Here is a 20,197-nt window from a genome sequence, read left to right as displayed (position 1 = left end):
TGGTGAAGTTTCGTCCTTCCTGAGATACAAGGACAAGGTTTCTTATCAGGAAGTACCTCTTTTGAAGGTCTGCATTGTTTGCCCTTGTCTGGTCATTTCAGCTGTGTAGCAAGCAATTGTCTGGTAGGTATGTTAAATACTTCCTGATGGCACTATGGAACAATACAGAGTGCACTTCTTTATAGCAGATTAGCAGCTACTGCAGTATAATTTCCTAGAAACTAAGTAGTCTGGGCCTTGATTAGAAAAGTGATTTGGGATTTTTGTAATTATAAGTCTGTTGTTGCTTCACACACTTCGATGGTGGAACCTATGTCCCCTGCTGTCTCCCAACAGTTGTCTCGGGTGTTAAACCTGTCTTGAGGAAAGCTCTGTGGAAGGAGCTTTGCAGTGTATTTCACGACACAGAATCCTTGCACGAGACCACTGTGAAACTGCAAGTTCTTTCAAAGTTGTTGCCATCTTCAGAAAGCAAAGGGCTGCAAAACCTTATTGATCAGCTTCCTGCTGCTCTTGAGAAAGCAGAAAGTAATGAGAGGTAGGCAAATCCTGTTGCCTTGTTTCAGAATTTGGTTTGTCTTATAAAGCGTTGTCATAGTATAGGCATGAATACAAATATTGTGAACAACAACAACATCCTCTCCTCCAAGAATCTGTAATTTATGCTTTGGCAGCGAGACATCTTTAACGTATACAAAAAGCATGTTACAACATTAATGAATAAATAAATAAATGTCTTTCTGCAGTTGGACAGTGGCAGATGCCATATCTAGAGTGCTTGAAAACTCCGAAGAGCTGCATTCCTGGAGGAGATGCCTGTTATCAGCCTGCATGAAGGGGTTAATTGTCATGTACAGCAGCAGTAAAGATGAAAGCAAGGGAGAAACAGAGAGGTCCATGCTGCTGAGGCTAGAAGAATTACTGGTGAGACTTTTTTTTATCTGCATTGCCAGAATATGACTGTGTGTGTATATGTGTTATTATGCTCGTGTCTTGGGTAAACATAGATTGGACTTTATTTTCTATTTTTAATTTAATCTATTTTTATAGATTATGGCTTCTATGGGCTTTCAGTAGCTTTTGTGGAGTTAATCCTTTATAAGAAGCAATTTTGAGTTCTTTTTGTTGGCTTTCTGCTAACAGGCTCCTTTTGAAAATGACAGTTTGAGGTGTTCAGGAGTTAAAAATCAAAGGTTGCCAATGGATGTTCTTATTAAAAAAAAAAAAAAAGGTGATAGAGACACTTCTGACAAGACCCACGTGTCATACCCTCTGAAATTTGTGGCAGAAATCTGGCTGATAATAGGTAGAAATCCAGACTGTGATCATAAAGAACACTACCTGATTATTCCCTCTGTACTAGTTCAGTAAGGTAGGCAGATCCATGTAAGCTATAAAAATGAAGGTCTCTGCAGGCAACAAATGCCTTTGACGGCTTCCTGGCTTCTGGTGAGACTCCCTCTTAGGACATGACTGTGCAGGACAAGAGTCTTGCAGGACCTGAGGGGCCACCTCATAGTGTTCATCCTGATGGTGTTCACAGGCCTGATGAGGTTAGCAGCTACCACTATCAGGACTGCCAGCATGTGCAGCTGTCAGTCTTCTTAAAATTGATTGTTGTTTTTTGTGGTTTATAGCATTTCAGGGAAGATCACTTTTTGTCAAGAACATGTACACCCAGCCATCCATATTTGCCACAAAGGCTGATTAGCTTAAGCACATGGTAGGTACACAAAACCCTAGTACCTGAGTCTATTGCTTTGACTTGCCAGCTTTTTATTCCTTTCACACTTTGGGAGTGTGAAGTTTCAAGGTTCTGGCTTTTTTGGTACCTACAGAGCAGCTTACTTTTTAATTGCGTACAGCCCATATATTCCCTTGCTGCCAGGACCAACAAAACAAGACTTGCAGTTTCATTTGAATCAGGAGGTAGGATTCTTGTATCCAAGACCTTTCTTTCCTGTTATCTCACCTGAGTGCTTGGCGTGCATGTTGTTAGTGTGTCTGTTGAACAAAAATTGCTGGTCTTGATCTGCAGAAGCTCTCTGTGCTAAATGTAAATACCTGTTTTTACTTACTGTGTGCACAGTGCCTCGTTGAAGAAGTGGACCCAGATGAGTGGTACAACCTTGTGAAGACAGGACTCAAGTAAGTAATTTTGAGATGCACCAAAGGTGCCGTAGGAGGTGCAGTTCTGTTCACTTGGCTTTGTCCTGTGTTACATACTATCTCCCTTGAATCCAGTCAGATTTGACAATGCTCCTTGTTTCTCAGGATGCACTTCACGTCATACTCGTGGCTTCATTGGAGCCTGAACCAGCACAACTGCAGGCATTGGATTTTGTGCTTCAGTTAGCATAACTAACATAGCTAACTGGATAGCTAGACTATCATCTTTTCAACTGGCATAAAGAAGCTTTATGCTCATATAACTTGTTTTTATTTAAGGTATTTCTTAAATACAGTTCATATGAAAACAGAATCAGATCTTTCACCTTTAAATGTAAATCATTTAAATAAAAGAAATAAAAATAGTTTAGGATAGTCTTAGCTTTTGTGGAGGTAGAAGTGTTAATCTGAAGTGTTAATCTGTTCTGCCTGACGTGTTAGTAGGCAAAATTCCAGTACTTTATTAAGATCAGTGCAGCCACAAGTGTGACTATGTGTTGATTCTCTTTTATTGTTTATAATTGGATGTCAGTATAGCTTAAAAAGAATTAAATGAGAATGGCTCAGGGAAAAAGGTGCATGTATTTTCTTTTTTTGTCTTTGTTTTGATTTTTTATGTTTGCTTTCTTTGCAAAGTTCTCATTTCTTAAACAGGTTTTTTTTTTCCAATAAGTTTTCCTTGGGTTTGGTTGGGATTTGATTCTTCTGTGATCCTTGCTTCTAAAGGTACCGCTACAGAGATGAAGCATTTTTGAAAGTCCTGAACATTGCTATTCAGTTATTATACAAGAAAGAATCCACACTTAGTCAGAGCTTAGTCAAGCTCTCCAAACTTCATATGATGGTCACGCAGCACTCTCTATTTTTGTCAGCCATACTGAGGTCAAGAGAAGAAGATGGCACAAACACACAGACAAGAGGTATTTTTTTAATCATCTTCCCTTTAACTCTATTTAGTAATTTTGTCTTTCTCACGTTATATTCTATCCATCCAGTAACCTATCCACCTACATATACTTGCAGAGCTATTGAATGGTTCTGGAATATTAGTGTTTAGTTTTAAATTCTACCTCTGCTTGAATCCAAATGTTGCGTTAATTTTATTACTACTGGTTTTAAACATGTTTCTAAAACTACTGAAGAGATGGGTTTGGGTTTTTTTGATTGGTTGGTTTTAGTTTTGTGAACCCTGTTGAAATCTTGAATTGGTTCTTTTGGTTTCTGTGAGGATGTTAGCATAAGATCACAGAAGTGCATATAGTTCCTGTTAGAAATGTGTGTGACCTTTAAACCTGTTTTAAAATAGGTTGATACAGAAGATTTTAAGTTGATTTTGCAAGCTGTATCAAAAAAGTTAATTTTAATGATGTGTATTTGATATTGTAACCTTTCAAGAGAAATATCCTTTCATGAGCAATATAAATTGGGTGCTTGTTCACATGTACGATTGGCTTTGTTTCTTCATCTCTGCCAACTGATCTTGAAGTAATCATTTAATCTACATACACTCAACTTTGCCCACTGTATGGGGTTTTCAGATTCTCTGACTGGACAAGCTGTATAAAAAGGGGAGGAAATTCTCAGAGCATTATGTTGATAACCAGTTTTGTGTATATCGGTGAGCAACATGTAAACAAACTTTAAAGTTTTAAATCATCTAAAAAGAGCAAAAAGCCCTTGTGAAGTCACAAATTTAGTGAAATTAAAACTAAGTAATAGATTTTACTGCCTGTTGTACATGTTTTACCTTTTGAATGTATTGCTGTAGGGCAGGAAGATGGATTCTTTGAGGCTAATGTCAGTAATTCAGAAGCTTGGTGTCGAGTGCATTCATTCAGGCTGTTGTCATTATGATCTGTTTTGTTTTGACATTATGTATTCCTGTAGATACTAGGGGGAAAGGCCCATGCCTTTTCAGGTACAGGGAGTAAAGAAAACTGGATTCAAGTCTTGAATCTGCCACAGATGCCCTGTTTGCCTTTGAGTAACCTGATCACTTACCTGATCTGTTTCTTAGCTAGTTACAAAATAAAGGTGGGTAATTTTTGTATGCCCCAGGGCAGAGTTCCTGTAGCTTGCTAACTAATTGGATTCTGCAGCGATGACCCCTGTTTCAATGCACAGTGTAGAAGCATTTTGACAAGTTACTGCGGCTGGGGTGAGAACATAAAAGTTCATGCTCTAACTTCTTGAGTAGCTTGGGCAGGTTGCTGAGATGTCTGCCTTTACTCTGTGCAACTCCTGAGCTAACTTAAGATGCCTTCCTGGGAGAGGAGGGAGCTATGGTATGGTGGGATAGGGTATAGCACTTCTTTTTAACCAGAGAGCAAACATGTACGCATGGAAAGTTTCACAATGACATCTGTTTCCAGCTTGGAAATACTTTTTTAACATTGTTAAAAAAAAATTCTTCCACTTGAATTAAATGCATCATAGTCATCCTTCTGTTAAGTCAGGGGAATGGGTTTTGGTATTTATAGAGATAGATCTAAAATGTACAGTACTGTGTGTGCATCTATTTAGAGAGGGCAGTATATGTGTATTTATATATGCACTATCTAACAGATAGAACAACAAAGCTAAAGCTGCGTGTTTATTTCAGAGGCCTTGGTGGATATACTGCTGACAGTTGTGAAGCTCAGCCCTTCTCTCTGTGAGAGCAGCCACCTTGCTGTGTTGCTGGGTGCCTACGGGGCTACACTGAGTGCTGTAGGTAAGTGTGTTATCCTGGAAAAGGTACTTCCTTCTAGATCTGGTTTTTGTCTTCATAGGTGACTGACTTCGGGGTTCATCTTGTTTTTTAGATCAGAAGATACTGCTACTACTTCGGTTATATGAGAAAAATAATCAAAGTCTTATAAATTCCAGGTAAGCTGACTACTTTCCTTTGTTCAATTAACTACACACAAATAAGCAATCTCACAATTGGCATTTTTCCAGGGACTTATTTAACTGAGATAAGCAGCGAGCAAGGTCAAACCTAGAGGTGAATGCTGCTTTTGGAAACATTTTTTCTATGTATTTCCTATTCTTAACATAATTCTTGTGTGTTGCCCAAACTTTTGGTTGTCTGTAGGTTAGATGAGGGACTGTCTTATTTCAGTAATTGCTCATTCTCCACAGTAAGAGCCCACTATAGGGATTTCATCACAGATGAAGGCCAAAGCTAGTGTAGGAATTCTTCCCTTTCCTTGTTCCCTTGGGATACAGGATTTGGCACTCAGCACAGTCTTTGCCCTTTTCAATAATCTTGCCCCTGTGTGCATGATATTTGGCTCTGGTGTTTTGCTGGAGAGGAGAGAAATATGCCAGTGGAGGAGTGATATGTAATCTCTTGCATTAACACGTGTATTGTTAGTTTTGGGGTACTAACATGGTATCAATGCCGTCCTTGTCTTTCACCAGTCTGAACTGTAGCTCTTCTTACAGCGCAACCTTGCAATAAATCTACAGGCTTCCTAAGAGAGAACCATGTATTGTTTAAAATAATAAGTTTCTTTTCAGGCCCTGTGCCCAAGCAGTCCACAGGAAAGTCTGTTGCTAACAGTTATTACATACACTGATGTTTTTGGTCTGCCTTGCTGAAATGCACTTTTCTGTCTTTGAGGTATAGGCATAAATATTAACAGCAGTGCAAGAGTACTGGCTCAGGCAGCTGGAGCAGGACTGGACTCTGAATTAAGACCCTCCCTTAGCTTTGTCTGAGAATATAGATAATCCTTGCAGCCTATAAAGGGGGACAGGAAAGTTTTTGTTAGTAGGGAATCAAAGAGGCTTCCAGAAGCCAGGGCTCTGGCACTTGCCACATCCTGCATAAGTCTTCACTGAAGTGTTTGCAAATGGGAGGGTGTTAATGTGAGGAGGAGACTGATTTCAGAGGTAGTTAGGTCCAAAAAATTTTGTAGCCTTTTTAAAGGAGAAACAATTTTATACTGTACCCTGAAGTGAATTGGTAGCCAAACACTTGGTTAGGTTTGATCCCAGCACTGAAGAGTTTGAGTGAATTTAGAGAACGTTCAGGAGTGCTGTATGTGTAACCCAGCAGAGACCGACTTGTGTTACAAATGGGATCCTCCAGGGTCTGGATTATAAGAAGCCTAACATCGCCCCTCTAGCTGCTTCATTGACAGTGAGGCATGCTGCCGGCAGGACCCACATAAAAAATGACAATATCATTAGCACTTCAAGCACAACGGCAAAGTAAGAGGGGTCCAAGGAGCAACTCAGAGGAGGAGAGTGAGGATTTGTTTTACTGAACCACTGTGATGCTGGTTTGAAATACCGATTGCTTTTGAGACAACCTTGTATGACTAGGTCTTCATCACTGTCTCTTCATGCAGCTGCTGTCTTACTTACCTGCATTTATAGCTTAAATAAAAAAGCATTTTTTTCTGAGAAGATAAGTTCTGACTTGGATTAACAGAGTAGGAAATAGTTAATGATACACCATCAGACTGAATTTGAAAAGCTTTTGGATGGATGAAAAAGGTGTTGCCAGGGAAACAAATTCTAGTTTCAAGTTCCCACAGGATAAGAAGTACAAGTGAAGGGAAAGTTTAAATACTAATTTATATCCTCTGTAATTGCTTTTCACTCAGTGCTAGCAGTCTGTTGACTAATGCCTTTACTTTTAACAATGTTTAAGAATCCTCCTATGGGGTCCAGCAGCTGTGGAGCATCACAAGACTTGCAAGAGTCTAGGGAAGTCACTATGGCAGCAGCCAAGCATGGAAGAGATTCTGTGCCTGCTAGACCGAGAAAAGATGATGAAGACAATTCTGTCTTTCCCTCAGCATCGCCGTCTTCTGTCATCACAGGTGCTTTGGTTCACACTGCTGAATTACCCTTCTCTTGATGTAGGAAAAGAGCCTTTCACTTCAGTAATTAATTTCTTGCATTCATGTAATACACTGCAGATTGTTTACATCAGGAGAGTAATTTAAGCTCATATGAGGGCTGGAATTAATTATTTAGGAGCACTTTTCAAATTAATTGCAGTATATGGACCACATCTTGTCGGCAGGTGTGATTGTGCAGCAGTGCAGAAATTGCCATGTGTGAGACCAGAATTTGACTTCTAAACAGTTGTTAAATTTGACTGTGCAAGGATCCACTGACAGTGAGCTCTTCCGTCTTTCATACAGTTTGATAATGTGCTTCTATACCAGTTAGTGCTAGTCAGAAAAAATAGTTTTGGAACCATGATAGTGAAAGCCAGATTTAAACACAAGCATGTCTCACACTGTGTTGCATTACATTTTTGCAAGAGTTACTGTTGACTGCCCTCTCCCAGACCTTTATAACACCATGAATTCGTTGGGGAAGTTTGGAACCAAGCTGGAAAGTTGTGTTGCTCCTTATAAATGCTGGTTTGAATTTGGTTTCAGGAGGTACAGGAGTCACTATATAGAGATGAAAGTGTCAAGAGTCTTGATGACTTCTATGATCCTTGTTTCCTACTTCAGCTCTTCAGTGAACTGACTAGACCAGGTAAAGTGAATGTTCTTCTTTGATATTTAGTGTCATTTTACTGTGCTGCAGGAGCTGTCTGGCTCCTTGTGTAGCTCTGTTATTCTTCATCTAAAAGCTAGTGCCACAAAGACATTTGTGCCTTGCTTTGGAGAGAAGAAAGATACATCATTTAACTATCTGCTGCATTGCACTGTAATTTTCAGAATGACTTAAAAAGTAACAAGGTATAATTGGCATTAAACTTTTGGGGTTTTTTTAAAGCACTTTTCCAAGTAATGCAATATAACTAGTGAGATTGGGCTACTTCAGAAGCAGAGTGACGTGGCAGCAGATGGGCATTCCTGCCAAGCTGCTCGTGTTCAGATGACTAGGTGCTCCCTCACATCTCTGTTAAATGTGGTGGGTTAACCCTATGTAGAGGGACCAATCTGCCTAAGATGAGGAGGGGTTTTTAAACTGGAACTGGAAACAAAAGTAGACAAAGATTTATGTTCTCTGATCTAGCATTCTGTATATCACAAAATCCACACACAACGTAATAAGAAAATTAAGAGGGATCAGCAGGGAATATTCCGTACTGGAAAGTTGTATTTTTTTTCTGGTGAATGTGTAGAGCTGTATACTGCATCAGCTGTGGTGTCATAGCATTTTGATGAGCAAAACAGGCATGGGAGAGATGGTACCTTCTGCTGCTACGTGCAGTGCCCCACCTGCAGCTGATAGGACTGCTCTGATCTGGGGCTGCTTTGGGGCTGAGTTCTTGGGAGCCGTAATCGGCTCCTTCCTTTCAGCTGTGCTCTCAGTGGGAGCTGGGCAGAGGTAGAGTAGGTTGGAGAATGTGCCCTGCAATGTTGTGGAGTTCTCTGGGCATAAAGCAGAAACCACCGTTTCTGGTTGGATCACCCTGGATCATCAGCCAGAATGAAGTTGTTTCCTGACCAGAGTGAATCTCCGCAGGGGTGCTGCTTTCTGTGAGGGGCACTGTGACTGCACTGACTGGAGAGCTGGCCTGTTGCAGGCTGTGGTTGCAGTATAGGGAAGCTTCAGCCAACTCATTTTCCATCAGATGGAGATGCGTGGAGTTTGTCATGAACAGGCCTGTGCGCAGAATTGTTGGAAAGTTTGGTGAGATCAACATGGTGCTTGAAAACTAGTTGCGTAGCCTCACTTCTCTTGTTTGACGTGACCCTGATTCGCATATGCATATCTCTGCTGTACTTCACAGGTACACTATTTAGAGAACACTTAAAGATCAAAGTATCATAAGGAATTTCCTAACCAGCTCCCTCCCTATGTTGATTGGTTATGGTTAATCACTGTGTAGTTATAGATGGATTTGGCTTTCCATAACAATAATATCAGAAGCAATTGGCAAGCACCATGGTAACTGTCTTTCAGTGAGATCATACTTACAATTCTTCTTTGTTCACCTGTGCACTTACAGTACAGTACCTGTTTTGTGTGTTCTTAGCCTATACTTATTCATAGTTGTAAACTGCTCTGTATAATTTTGACAACAGTAAAAAGAACTGTGTTTTTGTCTCCTGAGGAAAAAAGGTACCAGAACTATTTGGCGTTTTGCAGTAGGAGGGATCTTAGACAATCCAGTTAATGCTTGATCTTTGAGGTTGGTATAGACGAAGAGCATGGACAGTCAGTGTCTTTTGAACCTGGGTGTAATAGTTGGAAAAAGTGCTGCTGTCACATACCTGTCATCACCCTTAGCCTGGAGGCCGTCACCTTAACTGGTGGGAGGGATTTGGTGGCTGCAGGTCAGCCTTAGCAGTGCTAGAGTCAGCCAGGGATGATGAACGCTTGTGTGGGAGCAGTGGGGCTGAGGGAGCTCTTGCACATCGTGTTCTTGCAGATCTGTGGAGGCAGTGGCTATCCTGACATAGGCAGACTTTAAAACTGGAGAGGGGAAAAATAGTTCCCTTAACTGCGCCACGCTAAGAGTCTGTGTCCTAACAGGGGCATTTTTAAAGGGCCCAAGTGATTTATGAGTTCAAGTCCCATGGTGCTTCTAAACCATGTCAGCTGCTTTTGGAATACCCAATTCCTCTTTATTTATTTGCTCTTTGTACTGGCTGCACAGTGCCCTGTGCACAGATGTTATGTAACTGCTAAATTTATAAACACAGACTTACTGCACAGTGTTTAATGCTCACTGAGCAAAGAATCTGGAGTTGGGCAGATAGCGAGTTCTGTCTAACTTTAGCTCTGATAAGCATCTTGTGAAAAGCTTTTCCATCACGGTTCTCAAGGTACTTTAAACAAACCGTATGTCAGACATAGAATTAACTTTTTTTTTTTTTTAATAATAGCTTGTTATTTTACGTTAGTTGATGAACACACTCTCCAAGGTCAGCTGGATGGAAAATATTTCCACTGCATGTTTTCAGTGAAAGAAAGTTTTCCAAATAAATCTTTCTGTGACCAGCATGAACTTTACTGCTGAAGCGATGACCTTGGATTTCATTATGTGGTACCACCCCATAAAATTATTCACTTTGTCTGTCTAGTTGGTGTACATTAGTGGTTCTCAAGAACTGAAGTCTGAAGGAGAGCTGTGTGGTGGCTTGCTGTGAAAGGGCATACAAAGTATATTTGATTCTGTACTGAAAAGGGGATGTTGTATAGGTCAGGGCTATGTGTGAGATGTCCTTAAGCGATGAGGAAGCCTCTGCAGACAGACAAATTTTGGATTATCTTTGCATGTTCACTTAGGATTCAATAGAAAGCATCCATTTCCCAGTGCTTACCTTGCATCTTGCCTGAGGAGTGGGAGGTGTGGAGTTGCTTTGCCACAGGCAGAAGGTAGCAGAAGGCATAGATTAGGTGTCTTACTGGGCTCTGTTTCTCTTTCTCCTGCCCTGTTGTTGCTACTCCTCTCACCATTTTTACTTTGGTAGTCAGGAGGTGGCTTTGCTCAGTGTCTAGAGGTAGAGTGGGGGGTAGAGCTGTATCTGTGTGAGCTCTGGTAATGTGAGAGAGATCCCATGCTAACAAATTGAGGGATCTTTTTCCTCACTAGGAGAATGACTGAGGTGTTTTGCATTACGCCTGTTAAACGTGATGTGCTTTGGTGAGGAGTGGTGTAGGGAAGTGTACAGTAATTGTTATTATTGAAATAACTTGTAAAACCACTTGCTGAAAAGATCTGTTATTGCAATTCAGTGATGCCTTTGCATTGGTCACGTAGCAGTGGGCTGGCTGGGGGGCAGTGCTGGGAGGTAGAGACCTTGCCACTGCCTGGCCCGTAACTAGCAGAGCTGGCTATGAAACTGCCAGGCATGAAACAGAAGTAGAACTTCTGGCAGTTGAGGAGAAGATGAGAGAAACAGCCCTGCTGCTGGTGTGGGGACATAAATTATCTGTGTTTTTTACACAAATATATATATATATTAGTTGTGTGTGGGTGTTGGTGGGGGAGGAAATCAGTAGGCCAAGTATACGTACGTGTCAGACTACAGCCTCTTCTTAAATAAGAATATGTCTCTTAGAAACGTCCTCTTGACTTTCAGTGTGAGTTACAAGAAAATATGTGAATATTGTTGCTAAATGGAGGACTGCAGTACATTTGCAGTTTAGCTGATAAAATACAACTGAGGTGCCATTATATTCCATTACTGGTAAATGGAACAGAAATAGCACAGGAGATATTCTGGAGTTTTTACATCAAGCCATTTCTAGCCATCAGTGGGTAGAAATGGCACAAGCTTTTCAAAACACACAGACCTTAAATGAGAAACTCTAAATTCTAATGGTAAAACACTATGGAAAATAAATGTTGGATTCAAGGGTGTGTTTTCTGTTTGGCTGGTTACTATTCATTGCTGGATTTTGTTTGTCCCAGAAGAACGTAGGGGTATAATTTAGTACTTTGCTTGGAACGTGCCTTACCAGCGGAATCACTCATGCCTGTGCAGTAACAACTGGTGTGGCTAATGGCTTATTTATGTGTTATTCTCCCGTCCACTTTTTTACGGAAGCTCTTTCTTTAGTGCAGATTGGCTTTTTGTTGGCTATGCTATCTTTCTTTCAGACACAGGCTTATCAATTGCCCAGAAAATGTTTTGAGGAGAATTTTCCCTCATGTTCTTCTTTGTACTTAATTTTTCTGAAACAGGTAAAAGAATTCCTGTTCAGAATGGTTTGTGGGATACCTTTGTTAGCTGAAGGAGCCTTCAGCTTGCGGTGTAATAATAGTTCGTAGGGGTAGATCTAGAAATTGGTGTTTATGAATAGAAGTTTTATTAAGGATTACAGTGCTGTTTTATTCTCTGTGACATGTCAGTATAATGCTCTGGGTGTTCTTCTTTCATTTTTTAACCTCTTCCCATACAGAGTGTGTAGTGGCATGTCACAAGTTTGTTGAAGTCAATGCCCTGGGCCTAACAGTAGCTGCCCTTAGCAGCTATGATTCCAACATGAGAGCAGTGGCGTATTTTGTCCTGGCTTCCTTTCGTTCTCATCTGGAAGGAGCTCGCTTTCGAGAGAAGAGTCAGGTAAGACTGAGCTCAATTTATAGTTTTGTCAGGTTAGACATTTTAGGTCATGGACACTTAAGGGAGAGTCCATCTACATGCACACGGTGAAAGAGCTAAAAGAAACTTTTTATCCTCTGTTCCATTGTTTCTCTTCTATTGCTTTGTGTTTCCTTCTTTTGTAATCAGTGGGCAGAAAAAGGCGGGAAAATGTGTTTTAGAAATTCTTGGGAATTCTGTTTGTAGGAATGGAAATCCTGATGGGATTGGTATTCGATTTATGGCTATGAAATATCCTAAAAGCTTATTTACGCATTCATGCTCTCCTGTTGTATATGTTTGGGTTACGGTTCAAGCTTTTCTCCCCTGGGTTCTTGTGCTACAGTTGCTGTATCTCTTGGATACTGTGCAAAATGGAATCAGGCAGCCGAACCTCAGATTTACCTTCTCTTTGACCCTCTACATCGCTCGTGTGGCACAGCAGATTCTGAAGCCAGGTACTGTAACCTACTGTGCATGTTGTACTCCTGGGGTGAGTCACTGTGCATGGAGTAATGTCCTTGACCGATACTGAAAGATGAGATAGCTGTGACACTGGCAGGAGCCATGAAGTATGACTCTCCTGTGTTCCAAAGAAAAACTTTCAGTACTTGTGTAGACTGCTGTACTGGAGAAGTGGGAAGTGCCATTTTGATCGGTGTATAAAACCAGCCCGATTCATCAGGGATGAAGCCACTGCCTCCTCGTAGTTTTGGGTTGGAAGCGGACAGAGGACTAGATGAGTGTGTGGGTCCTGTTCAGCAGATCAGAGTAGGTTGGCCCAAGTGTCTTTGTGTCCTTAGATGTTGAGTGTACGTAAGTCACTGTTGCAAAAGAAAATCATAGCACTGGGGAGTAGTTCAGTTTGGAAGGGACCTTGTGAGGTCTCTAGCTAAACCCTCTGCCTGTGGCAGGGCCAGCTATAGAATGGGCCGCTTTGTGCAGGCCTTTATCCTAGAAAACCTTCAGACCTCTAGACTAATCCTAGAAAGCCTCCAAGGATGGAGACTGTATAGTCCCTCTGGGCAACTTGTTCTACTGCTCATTCAGGACATGTCTAGTCTGTAGGTTAAAAATTATGATTGCCTAATCTGAAATGCTGGTCTTGAAATGCAGAGAGATTTGCTTATCACTTTGCCATCGATTTCTATTTTGTCAATGAAGTAACACTGGATTTGCTGAAATCAGTGCCACATTGAATGTTTATCTTCTCACCTGCTTTGTGTGCAGTCTGAAAGAGATTTTCAGTTTAGGGAAGAGAAGAGGAGGGATGGCCAACAATATAATCAGCCTTAGAGCTTAAGGCCTTCTTGCTGTAATTAATGTACTGTTCTGACAGCTGAAACACTGGAAAATACAGGTTCCATTTATTTTTCTACGTGGTAGTGTATTGGGAATGTTGTCCTCTGTGATAACCATTGTTTCTTTTCACAGAGGAGCACATGTACATAAAGGTGAACAGATTCCTTCTGTCACACCAGTATTTGGACCTGAGGAAAGTACCAGGGTTTTTCCAGCTTTTCTACAGTTTTGATTTTGAGGTAATGAAAGAATTACACCTTAGATATCCACTAATTCTTCAGAAAATAATAGAAAAAAGCCATTAAAATGCAATGAAATCTTATTCTAGAGGCATCTTTTTTGTTGTTTTATAATGGAATTAGAAGTCTTATTTCTGGGTTTCTTTTGTTGGTTTCTTAGTGGTAACACATAATGAAATCATTAATTGTACTGTGTGTGCTCTGTAAGCACAAGCAGTATGTTCTGCCCTAGCTAGCTTACATTCATATTTGAGTTTAGATAATTAATGTTGAGTTCGACTGAGATATTTTAGAAACAGCAACTTTAAAAGTTCCATTATCAGTGCATATTTGGGCTACAGAGTAACTGTTCCTGATAGACGTTATTGATTAAATTTGATAGGGATGAAAGTTGAGAAGTCCAGAAAAAGCGGTTAAACACTGTGCTGGCAGTTCCAGGGAACCAGTTTTTTTGTGTTCTTACGAGCAGGCATTATTTCGAAGTGTCTGATGGTGACATTTTTCTTATGGCTTCTAGTACAAAACAGAACGTGAGTGGATTCTCCGATTTCTTGGAGAAGGGCTGCGTGATAAACATTGCTATGAGCTTTATGACTACCAGAGGATTTTCCAGGTCATTCTTTGCTTTTTCAACAGTCCTTTGTGTGATGAGAGCTCCCAGGTAAGAATTAAAAAAAACCAAAAAAGACCCAAACATACAAAAGTTTGCATGGTTTGGAGATCTTAAACAAATGCAAAACAGAAAGGAGCAGTTAACTCTTCCCTTGTCCTCTTCAAGATCTGTTCCTTGTTGATCTTGTGTATGTATGGAGGGGGAAATAATCGCTTATGTCTAAACTGGAGTCACATCCTTGTCCACTGAAATTGGAACTGGTTCCTGCCATCATGGAACCTCACTCAGTTGCATCAACTGGTGCTCTGGCTCTAGTCACATTTCTACTGCTTCGTGGGAAATACTGCACATACGGCAGTTTTGCTCATAAGGTCAGAGCCTTTGCCTTTTTAGGTCTCCTTATTCCCTACCCAGCATGTTACCTGTACAGTGCTTTAGCAGAAAGAGGACTCACATGCCAGAAGCCCTCGTGTTCATAAGCATCCACCCTGAGAAATCCCGTCTGTTAAAAGTATCTCTGTTAGGTACCAAAATCTTTGACAAAAAAGAGAAAATTGTCTTGCTACCTTAAGACTTCTTTTTAAGATTAGCATCTGTGTGTATGAAGCCTTGAAATGAGAATGTTTTTTCTTCCCTGGGGTTGCTAAGAACATGCGGTGTTTGGTAATACGTTTTAACTTCAAGTTGATCAGATTCCAGCTACCAGTCAGATTGCTAATTATGCCCTTCTGAAAGGTTGGTAATAATTAGATCCTGACTATATTCTGATTTTGTAAAAGGACAAATTATATTTTCTGTTTCAGAGTCGTATTCTGGAGATATTACAAAATGCTGCCCGTGTCACCAGAGCTGCCTACGAGCTGATTCAAGATCACAGTCTCCTAACCTGGATACTGCACATCTTGGAGAAAAGGTAACTAGGGGAACACCCGTGAAATGGGAACAATTTTACTGTCCACAATAGAACAGTTATGCAACTGAGTATGAAAACAAGGGTGACAGATATGGAGATGGCCTGTCAGTGGCTGTGACATTTGGCACCTAGGATCATACTGGCAGAACCTGGTGAACTCCAAAGCATTCCCTTGTTTTTCTAAAAATAAAATCAAGATGCTTTCAGGTTGTAGGAGGAGGGATGATGGGGGGTGGGGACTTCATGCTTTTGATAACACTTCCTTGAAAAACTTAGAAAACAAAATGGCATCTTATTTTAGCATATGTGACTCTTTAATTTCAAATACTCACAATTCCTAACTTGTCATAGGGCCTTCTGCACAGTAATTGGCACAATAATGAATTTGAGTGGTCTATAACATTTCTCCCCTAGCCTCTCCCTCACTTATGTGCACACATACACACACACACACACGTGCATGCATGCACACACACACACACAGAATCTCTTTTGCATAGATTCCCCTGGCAGGTTCAAGCAAGGTTTCAGGATCATCTACAGTGCGATTGGCCTGAACAGGTTCTCAGTACTGCTCCCCTGTCGTACACCTCTCTTTTGTACAGTTTGGTACATTTGGAAGTTAAAAAGCCTGGATTTGGCCTCTGGCACCCTGTCCTTATTTTGTGATTGTGCTTTTGAGAAGTATTGTTCTTTCATCCTGTGTACAAAAATGAGATTGCTCCCTCCTCCTCCTCCTCCTGTCCTTAGAATAACAAAGTAAATATGGCTCCTGATATTGTGCTGTAAGCATTGCTGTTATTATGTAAAGTCTTAGGAACATGAGGAACCAAGCTGTCTGAACAGAACTGCTCTAAAGAAGTGGTGGCAATGGTTGCAATCTAATGGGATGCTTGGCAGAGCTGTGTAACGAAAGGTGCAAGTCAGACATTACTAGTCTCATGCAGGGGCCGCGATACACTGCTGTGTTTCCCTGGCTGCAGCATGGCAAGAGGAGGGCAGTCATCAGGGGCTTCAGAGGGGTGAGCTTTCATGCCCTGATGGGGTTCTGGCTGAGAGGCACCTATTGCCATTCACGGCTCCAAAAGCACACTAGAATATGGTCCCCTCTAGGTGATGGAGTGGTTCCTGGTTAGGCTCTGCCTTCTGAATGAGTGTTTGGTTCTTTTTTGTTTGTTTTTCAGGTTTCTGGAAAACAAGCTGTTAAATAAAATTATTTCCTTACTTCATACCCTGTGGCTAACAAATTTAGGAGGCAAGAGAGAAAGCAAGAATCAATCCCAGCAGAACAGGAAGTTTCTTCCTATTCAGCTTGTAAATGAATTTCTGTACGTTTTGATCACATTAATCAAACACATTCGGTAAGTTCTTTTTTTTTCTTTTTTAATCAGTTTGCATCTCATCGTCTGTCCAGTTTGAAATTTATTAAGGCTAGAAGAATTTCTTGATCTCTGGTAGTTTAATGCTTTTTTTCCCTCCCCCTTCAGCCTGAATGTTTAGTAGCAAATTTTAATAAGATTTCTTTGACTGGAAGGTTTAGCTGTTTAAGTACGTGGGGAATGAAATAGCAGCTGATGCATTTACTATCAAGTTCTACATCCTTAATGACTGGCTATTTTTAAGCTGCTATGTCTTTCCTACTGTCTGAAGGTTTATACTTTCTGTGTCTGTACCACACGTGCAAATTGTATGAGGAGAAGCTGTGCAAAGTTCTACATGACAGCATAAAGAAGCGCTCAGTCTCTTCTCTCCAGGTCTAGAGCACTTAATCTGCGTAAGCACAGCAGTTGCAGCAGGGATATAGTAGAGAGCAAATGGGTAATCAGTTCTGTTTGGGTTCATAATAGCACCTGCAGCTTTTTGTGCAGACAAGTGTTGCCACAGTCTGGAGAAGCTATGTTTATTTTTATTTCCTCAAAATTTTGAAAATTCATGTAAGATAAAGAAGCATAGGTAAAGTTGCAGACCTCTGGCCTTTTCCTTGTGTGGCATCTGCCTTTCCTATTTATGGGCAGCAGGGCAAAGACTATGTTTTATGGTCTCTTCTGCCAAACACTAATGGAGCAAAGCACTGGGGATTCAGTGGGAATTAAACTAATTATTACTGGCATCCTGAGAAACAAAAGTATATGTCTAGAGAAGTGCAGGAGAAAACTATAGGAAGAGACTGTAAGGAGAAAAAACCTGTGCTAATTTTATTTTATTAAATAGCATGCAGAAAAATTCATGGCACTTTTGTTTTCTTTTCACAGGACTAATTTAGATCTAGCCAAACTGACTGAGTTTTTCAGTACATTCAATTCTGTGCTGGAATATCGTGCTATAGTTGTTGAGGCCTTCAAAGAAATGAGCCGGTTCACTGTGAATGACAGTGTTCTGTCAAACAAAGAGATCCTGCTGCTGCTGCATAAGTGGAGTGTCATCGAAAAAGACCTGCAACTGCAAGAGGATGTGCAGACTCTTGCTCAGAAATATCAAATCAAAGAATTGCTTAGTAAGTACTAAAATATTTTGAAAAGTAATGTTGTTATGGCTGTTACAAGCTAAACACTAATAACTTTTGCTGGGCAATCTGATGTAGCATGGGGGAAGAGGAATGTAAATGGAAAGCCATTTTTCAGGTCTTTGTTGTAGTGATTTCTAACTTTAACACAATCCTGGAAGCTTTGGAGGAACAGTTTTAAAAAGGGAAAGAGCTTTAAAATTAAGCTTAATTGCAGATCTAGTGTCAGGCCTCAAAAAATTGTATTCTTCTATGTGTGGATGGGGGATCTGAAAGTGAAATACAAGTAAAAACCGTCAGTAAAGCAAGTGAAAATGAAATCGTTAATTTTTCGTATTGTCATCAGTGTTGAAAGAAAGCAAAAGTACATTTGGACTTGTATGACTTCTTTTGTTATCTCTGTGAATAAAATGTGCAAGGAACTTTGTAGTGGGAGGTGTTAAACAGCACTGGTTTCCCGCAAATACAACTGCTCTTGGTGTCCATAAACACTTCTATAGGTTTCTTTAAGTATTCTGTATCAGTTAAACTAATTATTAAATTCTTACTGTGTTTCAGGGATACTATGAGAGCTTCAGTTTTTCTGAAGTTTTTCATACCCTTTTAGTGTCTTTCGGAGGATTTTTAGAGCTACTATAGTGATGTCTGTAACTTACTGTATATGTGTTTTTTAAAAAGTTACTCCAAGCCTCAGAAGCTTATAAAGCAGTTAGAAAAATGGATCCTTATCTGAAATTTTGTTTCTAAGGTAACAAGTCAGGAGTTGACCCCGTCCCCCACAGCCCCCCGGGAAAAATGCTTAAATGCATTTAGTTCATTTTAAGCTGCAAAGTGCAACATAATTGACATTTCTGATAATTTTCTCAATGACTCCTCAGAAGCAGTTTGCCATAAAATGTTCTGTGTGGTATGGCGGTGGCAAAGTGGTATTGCTGTTGGGGAGCTTTGCTGCTCCCCACGACACAGGCAGCATCTAACGGAAGCCAGCTGGGCGTTACAAAGTTTGGCTCCCTGTGTCTTCCCTTGGGGTGCAAAAACTTGACGTGTCCTCGGTTGACAGCACCTCAGAAGGCAGACACATGGCCAGGATGTGGCTGTGCTGGAGGAAGGCCAACTGCACTGCTTTAGCCTGCACGGTTCAAAAGCAACGTAGCTGTGCCGATACCTCCTTCCATAGGCAGGTGTGTTCCGTGCCTTCGCTAGCCCTGAGAGCCGCGGCTTGAGTGAGGCGGTGTAAATAATGTAGCCTCACGGGCAAAAGTGTGTCCTGCGCACCTCTGAAATGCTGCCTTGGCTTGGCCGGGCTGTGGGCCAGGCAACCCAGTTCAGAAAAGTTTCAGCCTGTGAGTCACTGGGAGCTGCCTGTAGCCCTTTTGCTCTGACATGCGTAGGCTCAATTAGGCTGCCAAATGAGGCTAGCACTTATCTTTTTAGCAACTGAAGCAACACAAGATACTGTCTTTCTTGCATAGTTTTGTACCAAGAAAATCCTTTGGAGTATCTGACGTTTGTTTTGGTGGCGTTTTACAGAAAATATTAAAGAAAAAAACAAATCTCAAGCCTCATCTCATGCATATCATCACATTCGGAAAAAGAATGAGATAGAAAGAGAAGATGACACTGCTGCAGACCTGAAAGTCTCTGAGCTGGAGAAATGCAGAGGTCATCTGAATTCCATATTTGCCCACTGGCAGCCTGTTTTCTCAACGCCACCTACCAAACATGGAGGGGAGCCCCTCACGTCTGCTGATGTTGCGGATGAAACAATTGGTCTTACCTGCGCGTCCACTTACATAGTGACTAAATGGCTCGTAAAATCCATGGTCACGCACAGCCTTAATATACAAAATGTTTCATTAACTCTGCGGTGGCTACGGAATTGCATCTTGCCACACCCAGTGGCAGTGCAGGAGATGCTCAGGGATGAGACACTGAGAAACGACATCTTCAAGTTTTACACCCAGGTCTGTGAGGCCAGCAGTGGGATGGCTGGGCTTTTTGAAGAGCTCTGTTTGTTCAGTTTGATCATGCTTCACCTAATGGATGCTCAGGGCCTGACCAACAACAGCTTTCATGAACTTGTGAAAACGTTGTGCCTGTCAGCGATGACGGAAGAGGATGTGAACAAGAAAGGTAACTCGCCTTTTCCTTTTTGCTCACGTGACAAGGCAGTAATTTTAGAAAGTAGGTAGTTCCATGGGGGTTTCTTAATTCATCAGTTTGAAGTTTGCCCATGCCCACCGGTGCTCATAACTACACAAGTAAAAGCTGTGTCTCCAGTGGTATGGGTACAAGGGTTAGTAGCATAGAACAAGGTCACGCTGTAGGGGTTTCTAATCATACAACAGTCATACTCCCTCACAGAAAACTTTTTTTTTCTTAGGACTAACATGGAGTTAAATGAAGTATAAAAGATAAAATACCAAGGGGAAAAATAGTCTGCAACAAACGAGTCCGTAT

The 20,197-nt window shown here is 41.0% G+C and overlaps 1 protein-coding gene across 1 annotated transcript in view; it reads left to right on the top strand.

Moving 5' to 3' along the window:
• URB1 (URB1 ribosome biogenesis homolog) overlaps positions 1 to 20,197 on the top strand; it is a 53,919-nt gene that overhangs the window by 32,249 nt on the left and 1,473 nt on the right. Inside the window, exons 23-38 of the mRNA XM_040584916.1 lie at positions 337 to 538; positions 747 to 924; positions 2,090 to 2,148; positions 2,896 to 3,089; positions 4,772 to 4,882; positions 4,974 to 5,037; positions 6,815 to 6,986; positions 7,557 to 7,659; positions 11,989 to 12,149; positions 12,514 to 12,625; positions 13,602 to 13,708; positions 14,226 to 14,369; positions 15,125 to 15,234; positions 16,419 to 16,595; positions 17,487 to 17,728; positions 19,268 to 19,870. Of these exons, the coding sequence (XP_040440850.1) occupies positions 337 to 538; positions 747 to 924; positions 2,090 to 2,148; positions 2,896 to 3,089; positions 4,772 to 4,882; positions 4,974 to 5,037; positions 6,815 to 6,986; positions 7,557 to 7,659; positions 11,989 to 12,149; positions 12,514 to 12,625; positions 13,602 to 13,708; positions 14,226 to 14,369; positions 15,125 to 15,234; positions 16,419 to 16,595; positions 17,487 to 17,728; positions 19,268 to 19,870 (2,739 nt within the window). The remainder of the gene's footprint in view (positions 1 to 336; positions 539 to 746; positions 925 to 2,089; positions 2,149 to 2,895; positions 3,090 to 4,771; positions 4,883 to 4,973; positions 5,038 to 6,814; positions 6,987 to 7,556; positions 7,660 to 11,988; positions 12,150 to 12,513; positions 12,626 to 13,601; positions 13,709 to 14,225; positions 14,370 to 15,124; positions 15,235 to 16,418; positions 16,596 to 17,486; positions 17,729 to 19,267; positions 19,871 to 20,197) is intronic.

Source organism: Falco naumanni, chromosome 2, assembly GCF_017639655.2.
Source record: "Falco naumanni isolate bFalNau1 chromosome 2, bFalNau1.pat, whole genome shotgun sequence".
NCBI classification, from domain to species: Eukaryota; Metazoa; Chordata; class Aves; order Falconiformes; family Falconidae; genus Falco; species Falco naumanni.
This window is presented reverse-complemented; position numbering and strand designations above follow the sequence as displayed.